Raw genomic sequence first — 11,825 nt, forward strand, 5'->3', positions numbered from 1 at the left:
ATTTGTATATTTTATGAATTAATTTATAATTGCCACTTAAGATTTTTGTTATGTCTTGGTTATGGAAGGTTCTAATTCTCTAACTTAGATGCTTATTTGTTTTAGTGAAAGCAGATTTTGAAAAATGTATTCAACAACTAAAGTTAATGAAAACTGATATGGAGCAAAATGAAATTCAACGAAATGCACAGGTGATTAAGGAATTTACCTCATTACATGAAGCACTTAAACTTCAAGAACAAGCAATTAAAGAGATAATAAAAACTGAGACTACAAAGAAACAAACTGAAGTTGACAATTTTGTTGAATCAAAATCAACATTAATGTTACAGTTAGAGGGATTGATGTTGTATGCGATAGAAGCTTTCAAAGAAAGTAAACCAGCTGTATTCCTTCAAACATCTGCACAGATAAACAAACGTCTCTCTGAAATTATGCTTTGTGTGATTCCTAGTAGTTCATTAGCTATAATTCCTTTTGAAGGCTTTGAATTAAATGTGAATCATATAAAGGAAGCAATTGATGCACTACCATCACAACTATGTGAAAATGAGTTAAAACATTTGTGCAGTGGAGATTTCCAGATGGTTCAAAATTTGAATATACCATGCGAAGTTAAAAAGCTGAAAGCTAATTGCAGTGAACAAGAGCCAATTTTGAACCGACATTGCGCATCATTTACTTCTAAAGCCCATGCTGCCTTAGTCACTCATAATTCAGATTCTTGTTTATGTATTCCTCGATCTTGTGCAGGTAACTTCAGCTCTAGTGGATCCAAAGAAGACTTTTGCACAGATGTTTTACCTTCTCTCCAATATAGCCCACAATATACATCTGAAGATAGTTGCAGCATAACTTCAACCAAGACAGCTACAAGTGGTCACGTTAGTGAAGAAAAGTCACAATCCACATCTAATGATGAAACCACTTCAGATGCAACTGATGGAGACTCATATGCAAATACAAATTCTAGCAAAAGCAATGAGAAGTCTGCGTCTAATTTAGATCCAGCTTCAGATGCCTCCTGTTTGGATTACTGTGAATCTGTGACAAGTTCTGATCACTGTGTTCCATACACCAACAGTGAGACACAAGCTTTCACAAGTCATACTTTGTCTTGTACCAACCCTTGTAAATCTGATCCACGAACTTCTACTATCTTTCAAGGTGCATGCTTCAAAAACCATGAATGCAAGAACACAAACTGTACCCTTTATATTCCTGCAGGAATGGATCTTAGCAGCAATGTTTTAAATACACCAATAATGGTGGAAAACGACGAGGCAAACCAAGAATTCAATCAATGTCAAAGGAAACCCGAAATGGCTAAAACCATGTATTTTTCTGAAAGGACTTTGGAAATACCCAAAGGGTGGTGGAAGATGCACAATTGCAAGTTGAGACATAGCAGTGGAGATGCATTCTCCATTGAGTTAAGTCAGAAAGGAGCAAATACATCAAATGATAAATGCCCTCTTGAACCTGAAAATAATAAATATCTAAATGATCATGACAGCGGAGACTTATCAAAGGATGACACGTCCAGTGTTATTTCTGAGCAAGTGGCAGACATTGACACTGGAATTAGCTCTTACTACAATAGTTCTTGTTTGTCATCAGAAGGAGAGACTAATGAATATGTTGCACCATTTTACCAGCCTTGTACCTTTACCCCCACAGGACTGGATCAGATCAGCTATACCAATGTTGAATCAGAGGACTTGTTCAATGGTGAGAAAAGCATTCCTTTAAGCATTTGTATCAATGACAGTTTGTCTCAGAGTGAGAAATCTAACGATTCCTGTAACATGGTTTCTTATGTGCACCCACATTACACTATTAGAAATCACCTTTCATGCAAGGACATGGATTTGACATCCGAAAGAGAAGGTTCTGAAATGATCACTGATGATTGCCAGCTATGTCAACTGAGCAGCTCAGCTGGATGTAAGATTGAATGCAGTAAACAGGGAACGCCCTGCTTACTAGTGACTGCCTCTCACAAAGCAGAACATACTTGTTTTGACAATGTTGATATGTCCAACCATTTGAGGTACTGGAATACAAGCAGCATCCTTCGTAATATAATATCAAGATGTAAATTTGGGGGCCAGCCAGCTTTTAGGAATCCAAAATTGCTTTCTAAGACTAAAACCTTTATACAAAGTAACCCCAAAACTCAGACTTCAGGTACTGCACAAATTAACCCATCACACTCTAGTGCTTATTTTGATGTCAATTTAAATATGTCTGGCAGAGATTTCATCAGGAACAAAGCACTTCACTTCCCCAAAACTGCTATTAACAATGGTGCAAAAAGTCATTCAAATACTCATCCCTACAGTACTGATTTTCCAAAGAGACAAACCTTCAGAAATGTCCATCGAGATAGTTCTCAATTAAAGCCACAGAATGGTATCGGCATTACCACTTGTCAAAAAAAGCAGGAAAAAGCATGCACATTGGAAAAGAAAGTTTCTGAGAACCGAGATACAAAAAATCTTCCATGGCTCTTGCAAATGCAAAATGTTGCATTAGAATGTGATGCTGGGATATTTCAGTTGTCTGATAACCATGTGCAATTTGATTCAGAAAATGTTGCATCGGCACAGCTATATGAGCAACTTCGTGCACCCATTTCACCCATGGAACCTATGACTGCCTTAACTGAACTACCAGGACCTCCTGAAATATACAAGCACACTGTAAATGGAACATCCGCAAAGGTAGCTCTTTACCCAGATATGTTTATTGGAATTATAGTGATGAAAGCTTAGCCTCTGGTATTGCATCCTTTTAATCATTGAAATAACATAATCTGAGATAAATGATTTTATTTAGATGACATTATTAAAATCTTATTTTAATTTTTATTCCTTTTAAATCTGATGATCTCCTTATTTGTTTATTCATTTTTCACTCTAGAAATGCAATGCAGGTGAAATTGGGAACGGCCTGACAATAAAACATGCTATGAGGTTAAATTGCACTATTTTCTGGCCTCCAAGGCAATGCAGCAAGTTAGTGCTGCATTCTCCTTCTTTCTAATAGCTTTATCCTTACTGTACCTTGACTGGGTCCAGCAGCACACTATGTGATGCAAGGAAACAAATATTGCCTTGTGTTGCAAGAGGATTTGAGCACATGGCACATCTTCTGTAATTATTACAGACCCTGGGAACATTGCACACTTTTTTCCCTGCCTCAGTTGAGGGAGTGCAGCAGAGGCTCATCAGAGTCATAGAACAATACTCCATTGATACAGGCCCTTTGACCCAATCAGTACACACTGACAATGGAGCCCACCCAACTAATCTCAGTTTTCTGCAATCCCTCTATACCATCCCTCCAGGTACCTATCCAAATGCTTCTCAGATGATACTATTGTACCTGCCTCAACCACTTTTGGCAGCTCAGTCCATATACTCACAACTCTCTGTGCAGAAAAATTCGCTCCTCCAGACCCTTTAAAATCAGAATCAGATTTAATATCACTGGTTTATGTCATGAAATTAGTTGTTTTGCAGCAATACATAATATGTAACATATAATAAGTATATATTGTTGCACGGAGCGACTGAGGAGAACCCAAGTGCAGGACACAGGCACAGAGACTGAGTTGGGATGCTGGCACAGACATGGACGTTGAACAGCAAACTGGAGGAATCTCGAGACGGAGCTCTGATATGGAGTCTTGACACGGAGATGGGGTTGTCATGGAAAATCTTGAAACTGGAGCTGAACTTAGAACTAACGGTTCTAAGCAGTCAGGAAACGAAGTTATCTCATGGGAATAGACCAACGCACTGGCAATCAGTGGTTGTGACGCCAGGGTTCTTATTCTGCAGTTCTTGATGGAGACCAGGTATGCTGTCATCAAGCAGTAAATGGGAAATTAACGATTGGAATCAAGGCATTATCAAAGAAGGTTAGGGGCAAGATAAGGGATTAACGATCAGGACCATGACATATATATAAGTTGTGCAAAACGAGAGCAAACAAAATGTTCATGAGTGGATTGTCTATTCAGACATTTGAAACATTGAGTGTGAACCTTCAGGCTGATGTAGCTCCTCATTGATAGTAGCAATGAGAACAGGGCTTGTCCTGGATGATAGGGCTCCTTAATGATGGTTACCACTTTCTTAGAGACATCACCCTTTGAAGGTGTACTGGATGCTGGGGAGACTAGTGCCCTTGATGGAGCTGGCTAAGTTTACAACATTCTGCAGCTTTTTTTGAATCGTGTGAAGTGCCCCCTCCCAAACCAGACAGTAATGCAGCCAGTTAGAATACTCTCCACAGTATACCTTACAAATTCACAAGTGCCTTAGGTGATATACCAATTCTCCTCAAACTCCAAATGTCTTACCTTCTTCGTAATTGCATCAATTTCTTGGGCCCAGGATAGGTCCACAGAGATGTTGAACTGGAACTGCTTACCCTCCTTACTGCTTACACTCCAGTCAATAGGTCCATTCACTCTGGTTATGATGTCAAGTGCCTCCATTCTCTCAAGAATTGACTTTGCTTCATCAACAGAACTTGTATACGCCTCTCTGTGGTCAGAGAATAGGGCATCACTCCTGGCCTCAGATGGATAAGGTACTCTTCTTTCAGTACCCCTAGGCCTGTGAACAACTGGGTACTTTTCCTGCCACTGAACATTGTTTAGTGAATCCAACCTTGCAATGAGTTTTAACTTCTCAATGGATGTCATCCCAGTAGTAATAAGAAGAGATTCTGAACAACATAGACATCTTCTTCAATAGATCAATAGTTCAGTAGTTCCAATTAATATCCAATTAATAAATGCAACATACACCCTGAAATTCTTGTTCTTCACAGACATCCACGAAAATGGGATGTGAGAGTACCCCAAAGTATGAGTGACAGTTTAAACTGTTAAAGCCCCGAAGTCCCCTCTACTCCCCCCTCACACACACAGGCAGCAGCAAAGCAACAACCTGCCCCCACTTCCACCCACATCCGCAAAAATGCACCCACACCCATCAATCATAGCAAAGCCCCCATTAAAGACCATGATCTGCAGTGCTAAAAAACTAATTGTTTAGCTGACAATTCGATATTCCACAGGCTTTCTCTCTCTCCTCAATAAAGGGAAAAAAAGGTGGCCCTTTTCACATCAAGAGGAGAGAGATAAAAGTCTGTCTTGCTGCTTTTTTAATGAGTTCTCTGCCAGGAGACTCAGCAACAATCTTTTCCCCACCAACAAGAGACAGCGCAATTCAACAAGTATAGAGCCTCCAACAGCTGGTCCGTTGTTCCCGATGTTCCATTTTCTCCTGAGATGCCAGGAAACCACGTAACCTCAAAGGTATGCTCATCTTCTAGGCTGCGTCCTTGGGATTTTGAAAAGCAGCCAGTTGTGAGCCCCGGGAGTGGGTCCCACCACCGTAAAGAACTGCAGTTTGAGGATATCTCCAGATCAGGGACTTCAACATGAACCCCATCCCCTCTGAAAATAAAAAAGACAAACATCAGAGGTAGAAATTAAGCTGATTTTGTAAATGAACACGAAGGAGTCACCATTGAGTGTAGAGCGTATGTTTCCCTAGCCCCATAAGCACTTTCTTTGTTGGCTTTAGTGTAATACCTGTTTTCTTTACCATTTTTGTGAATAGACATTTTGGGTTGGCTATGACCATTTCGAACATCACTGTCTCATTTTGCAACTGAACCGTAGTACACCACCCTTGTCTACTTGAATCTAGAGCCCCAAAGAAGGCTGTCTATCATCTGAACCATGGTCTTCTTTGACCTCCTGAACAACTGTTTCTGAGTGCACTAGCTTTTATAACAACCGGCTCTATTGAATTGGAGGCTTTCACTTTTGCTGGAGGGAGCTGAGCTCTTTGACGTGGAGTGGAGATTTGCTCAATCTCTGCCGTTGGACATTCTACCTACTCTTTTTTCGCTGGTCTGTTTTGTTTGAGCTGATCTCCACTGTACCTCTTTCTGTAGTCTTTCCGACCGTACCTTGTTTGTATTTTTTAGTTGCGCAACTTCTAGCTTTGCCTCAGCATCGTTTTTGTGCCTGAATTCTGCCTGTTGCTGATGAACATTCTCACTCTACTTGACCATTATTGTAGCTTTCTCTAGTGTGAGATTTGCCCGCAACTGAAGTCTCTCTAACAATTTGGTGTCTAGTAGCCTGATAACAGTCCTGTCTTTAATGAGCTCATCTCTCAGATTTCCATTGTCTGACAGGGCATACAAAACTACGGTGAAGCAACTTACACTTTCATCTGGTTCCTGTTTTCTGGAGTTGAACTTTGCCCTCTCATATATCACATTTTGCTTTCCTGGGAAATATTCTTTGAATTTTCTTTTTCTGTCAGTTCTAATCCATCCATGATGTCATCTGCTTTGTTGCCCAAGCAGTATATCAGTGTGCTTACTTGTTGCTCTTCTGTATCCTGAGTGAGGTTGTTTACAACCCTAAATCTCTCAGCATGTCTAAGCCATCTCTCAGTTATCCTAGTTTAAAAAAATCAAATGTCTTTGATTGCTTTATTAGGTACGTATGCAGGTATTTGCTCCAATTTCCTGTTTGTTTGTTTGTTTGTTTGTTTATTACCTTATTTATTTGGAATATAGAAGTCTTACTTTCTTTCCCTGAGAGTTTGTCTGACTTATCCAACTTTTCTGCTGTGTCTATGTCTCTGTGAACTAGCCCATAGACTATTACAATGTATTGATTTTTGGGTCTAGCTAGAAGGCTTAGCACACCAGAGCACACCAGGAGGCTAGCCTGCAGGGTATTCATCTGAATTTTACTAGTAACACAGCTTGTAAAATATCTGAACTCATCCCAAGTGGCTAACTGAGTGGCAAAAGATTAACAGTATTAACGGCCACAACACCATTGACTTCCCCTTCCTGAAGTCCACAATCATTTCCTTTTCTGCTCTCACTCTAAATCTAACCCCCCCCCCCCCCATTTGGACTCTTGAGAAAGATTGCTACTGTCCCTCATATCCATTCCTCTCATAATTTTAAACATTTTTATAAGGTTGCAGGTCCCCCTCCCATCGCTCACACCTATCCTCCTATGTTCCGAAGTATGAAAGCCCAACCTGACCAACCACTCTTATAATTCAGGCCCTGTAGTCCCGATGACATCCTCATTTTCTCTTTCTGCTCTCTTTCCAGTTTAACTACATCTTTCCAATAACGGTGACCTAAACTGTACACAGTACTCCAAGTGCTTACACACAACTTACACAAATGCAACATAATGTCTCAACTCCTCTACTTAATGCCAGCGGGCTGTCTACCTGTTTCACCACCCTGTCTGCCTGTGATGCTGCTTTCAACAAACTATGCACTTACACTCCTAAGTCCCTAGGGTGAGGGTGGGGGAATTTTAAAAGATGTGTGGAGTAATTATTTTTCACACAAAGAGTGGCATGGCAGATGTCGCAAGCAAACATGATACAGGTTGAGTACCCATTATTCGAGATGCTTGGGGCCAGAAGTGTTTTGGACATTTTTCTGATTTTGGAATATATAATGAGATATCTTCAGATCATTTCCAACTCGGAGTTTATGTGCTACCGGTAAGCAGTCTTTGTCTCATCACACACATGTACTTAATAGTAAGAATTATTACATACCATTAGTAAGATATGTATACTGTGTGCAGGGTCACAAAAGCAGCATGGCAATATTGGGAAAGTACCTGAATCAGCTGTTGAACATCATCAAGCAACAGTAGGCTTTCAGTCTCCAACTACGATGCTGTTTTTTGTTTAAAAGGTTACAGTACACTGCATTTGTATTATACTTTTTTGTAAGGTTTTATGTAAAGTATAAAAATAATCAGCATTATTCTGGTGCTGGATTTTCATCAGCGACGATCTTGGCAAAATCATCAATGAATTTCAAATGCAATAATCAATTAATTTCTCAGCTGCAGATGGTTTAAAAATTTCAAAGCATTGCCTTTTAAAAAAAAAGGCAATTGTGAGTATTCAATTGTGAGTATTCAAAAAAAAGGATTTTTTTTAAAAAAAAACTTTTTTTTAAAAGTTTCTGCAGCCACCCTGCTGAATACTCACAATTACCTCTAATTTTCAATTCATTGGGATAGATCTTTGCTTGTTTCATGATCAGCATACCATTAAGTGACATATGTTCACTACAATGCTGATGAATCCATTCTTTCAGTACACATTCAAGAGCTTTTTTTTATTTTATACAGTGTTTCTACCTTTTATTAACTTTTGTTCATTACAGTTGAGATCACTTCTCGGAACTGCCTGTGGTGCGCAGAGATGTGCTTTGCCTGGTACCCCTCCTGGTGCATTGTGGAATTCTCCATTTGTGATGTTATTTCAATACTCAAAAAATTATGATTTTTGAGGTTTTTGGATTTTGAATTTTCAAATAAGGGGTACTCAACTTGTAGTAGCATTTAAAAGACTTTTATACAGACAATGAAACATAGATAGAATAGCAGGATGTGACCCACATGCAGGCAGACAGGTTCGATTTAATTTGGCAACATAGTCGGCACAGATATTGTGATCCATATGGCCCAGTGTGTGCTGTAGTGGTCTGTGTTCTATGTTAATGGAAATGCATGAACTTGAGTCATGGGCATCCATGATTATGCCCATTAAGTACAGAGAAACTCTTCGGTAATGTGGATGTCTTGTTAATTACTACTATTTCTTCTTAATTGAGCAAGAATTTTACTTTTGTTTCATATAGGTGAAATGGATGTGTCCTCCATTGGGAAAGAAAACTGCGTATTTTTTTGAATTGCAATTCCAGGAGATCATTTCAATTGACAAAGAAGTGGCTATACCTCAAGATCAAGCTGGTGTCATCTCTGGAATTAAACACAAAAACTTTGTGGCTACTAATCTGAACTCCAATTCTGAATACTTGTTCCGGGTCCGTGCAGTGACCATGACTGGGAAAGGGCCATGGTGTCAACCCTATAAGGTGCAATGTCAAAATTTTGTAATGTATCTTCATTGTGGGTGTTAAGTTTGTGAGCCTACAAGATTAACAATAATCTGTGCATTCTGATCATGTAAGATGACTAGCTGCAATTGCATTACTAGTCTGCATCACTGCAGTATGTTTTTAGTGCACTTCAGTCAGAAGTACTATTATAATGCACATGATTGTGCTCTGATTTCCAACATACGCTGAAGGTGAATGGGAGGGGGTAGGGCACTTCCCCTGGTCAACCTCTAACACAAACTTAACTACTTCTTGATAGATGGAAATTGTGACCGGGTAAAAAATGGAATTTTTTAACTGGGCATGCAATCCAAATTTGACTAGAGAATCCCACCACTCTCTGCGTGAAGAAGCCTCCCTAATGTTCCCTTTAAACTTTCCCCCTTCACCCTTAACCTATGACCTTTTTTCTCCCCTGGCCTCAGTGGAAAAAGCCTGCTTGCATTCACTCTATCTATACCCATCATAATTTTATACACCTCTATTATATCACCCCTCATTCTCCTACACTCCATGGAATAAAGTCCTACCCTATTCAACCTTTCTCTGTAGCTCAGTTTCTCAAGTCCCAGCAACATCCTTGTAAACCTTCTCTGCACTCTTTCAACCTTATTAATTTCCTTCCTGTAATTAGGTGACCAAAACTGCACACAACACTCCAAATTCTGTCTCACCAATGTCTTATACAACCTCACCATTACATTCCAACTCTTATACTCAATACTTATATTTATAAAGGCCAATGTACCAAAAGCTCTCTTAACGACCCTATCCATCTGTGACACCACTTTTAGGGAATTATGTATCTGTACTCCCAGATCCCTCTGTTCTACTGCACTCCTCAGTGTCCCACCATTTACCTTGTATGTTTTACCTTGGTTTGTCCTTTCAAAGTGCAATACCTCACTCTTGTCTGTATTAAACTCCATCTGCCATTTGTCAGCCCATTTTTCCATTTGGTCCAAATCCCTCTGCAAGCTTTGAAAACCTTCCTCACTGTCCACTACACCTCCAATCTTTGTATCATCAGCAAATTTGCTGATCCAATTTGCCACATTATCATCCAGATCATTGATATAGATGACAAATAACAATGGACCCAGCACTGATCCATGTGGCACATCACTAGTCACAGGCCTCCACTCAGAGTAGCAATCCTCCACTACCACTCTCTGGCTTCTTCCATTGAGCCAATGTCTAATCCAATTTACTACCTCTCCATGCATACCTAGCAACTGAATCTTCCTAACTAACCTCCCATGCGGGACCTTGTCAAAGGCCTTACTGAAGTCCATGTATACAACATCCACTGCCTTCCCTTCATCCACTTTCCTGGTAACTTCCTCGAAAAACTCTAATAGATTGTTTAAACATGACCTACCACACACGAAGCCATGCTGACTGTTTCTAATAAGTCCCTGTCTATTCAAATACTTGCAGATCCTGTCTCTTAGTATTTCTTCCAATAATTTACCTACTACCAATGTCAAACTTATCGACCTATAATTTCCCGGCTTACTTTTTGAGCCTTTTTTAAACAACGGAACTACATGAGCTATCCTCCAAACCTCCGGCACCTGACCCATGGATATCAACATTTGAAATATTTCTGCCAGGGTCCCTGCAATTTCAACACTTGTTTCCTTCAAGGTCCAAGGGAATACCCTGTCAGGTCCTGGGGATTTATCTACTCTGATTTGCCTCAAAACAGCAAGCACCACCTCCTCTTTAATCTGTATAAGTTCCATAACCTCCCTACTTGTTTGCCCTGTTTCCATAGACTCCATTCCAATTTCCTTAGTAAATACAGATGCAAAAAACCCATCTAATATCTCTCCCATTTCTTTTGGTTCCATACATAGCCGACCGCTCTGATCTTCAAGAGGACCAATTTTATCCTTTACTATCCTTTTGCTCTTAACATATCTGTAGAAGCTCTTAGGATTATCCTTCACCCTGACTGCCAAAGCAATCTCATGTCTTCTTTTAGCCCTCCTGATTTCTTTCTTAAGTATTTTCCTACTCTTTTTATACTCCTCAAGCATCTTATTTCCTCCCTGTTGCCTATACATGTTATCTATCTCTCTCTTCTTCTTTATCAGAGTTCAAATATCCCGCAAGAACCAAGGTTCCCTTTTCTTATTCATTTTGCCTTTAACCCTGACAGGAGCATACAAATTCTGCACTCTCAAAATTTCTCCTTTGAAGGCCTCCCACTTACCAATCACATCCTTGCCAGAGAACAACCTGTCCCAATCTACGCTTTTTAGATCCTTTCTCATTTCTTCAAATTTGGTCTTTTCCAGTTTAGAACTTCAACCCGAGGACCAGATCTATCTTTATCCATGATCAAATTGAAACTAATATCAAGACAAAGTTTAATTGTAGACTAATAAAATCATTAAATCATTACTTATTTTTCTGCTTTCAATCTAAAGATATACATACTGGCATTCAAATTATTTATGATTTTGATATGCTTGCAGATCGTGACTGTATGTGGAACAGTAGAAAACGGCATGGATACCAAGGCGAGAGAGTTTCACTGAAAGGAATTCAAGTTACTGTTCACAGAGACAACTAATCCAATTGAAAGGTGTAATAAATTTAAGCTGATTCCTTCCAAACTTGTCTTAATTGTTTAGAAAGTGAGTTGGAATTATTAGCGACTCAAGCTACTTATGATATGGAGTTAAAAGGGGCTGGGATGTTGGATGGGAAATTGGGATGTATTTTGGAATATTGCTAACTTCCCACTTTCATTCCTTCACCTCCCTCTTACCCCTTCATTCAGATTCAGTTTATTGTCATTTAGAAACCACAAA

The 11,825-nt window shown here is 39.5% G+C and overlaps 1 protein-coding gene across 1 annotated transcript; it reads left to right on the forward strand.

Annotated features, from left to right (window-relative positions):
• Window positions 1–100: 100 nt before the first annotated feature.
• On the forward strand, window positions 101–11,613 carry LOC132379510 (uncharacterized). Its single transcript, XM_059947482.1, has 3 exons — window positions 101–2,726; window positions 8,740–8,976; window positions 11,487–11,613. The coding sequence occupies exons 1-3, from the start codon at window positions 147–149 to the stop codon at window positions 11,547–11,549; spliced, it is 2,880 nt and encodes a 959-aa protein (XP_059803465.1). The 5' UTR covers window positions 101–146; the 3' UTR covers window positions 11,550–11,613.
• Window positions 11,614–11,825: the final 212 nt, after the last annotated feature.

Source organism: Hypanus sabinus, chromosome 2, assembly GCF_030144855.1.
Source record: "Hypanus sabinus isolate sHypSab1 chromosome 2, sHypSab1.hap1, whole genome shotgun sequence".
NCBI classification, from domain to species: domain Eukaryota; kingdom Metazoa; phylum Chordata; class Chondrichthyes; order Myliobatiformes; family Dasyatidae; genus Hypanus; species Hypanus sabinus.

What these genes read in the sequence shown, in the direction of transcription:
- LOC132379510 (XM_059947482.1), top strand. Translation starts at nt 147, where the DNA reads ATGAAAACTGATATGGAGCAAAATGAAATTCAACGAAATGCACAGGTG. An exon ending in TAAATGGAACATCCGCAAAG is followed by an intron (nt 2,727 to 8,739) that starts GTAGCTCTTTAC and finishes TGTTTCATATAG; the next exon opens with GTGAAATGGATGTGTCCTCC. An exon ending in CATGGTGTCAACCCTATAAG is followed by an intron (nt 8,977 to 11,486) that starts GTGCAATGTCAA and finishes ATATGCTTGCAG; the next exon opens with ATCGTGACTGTATGTGGAAC.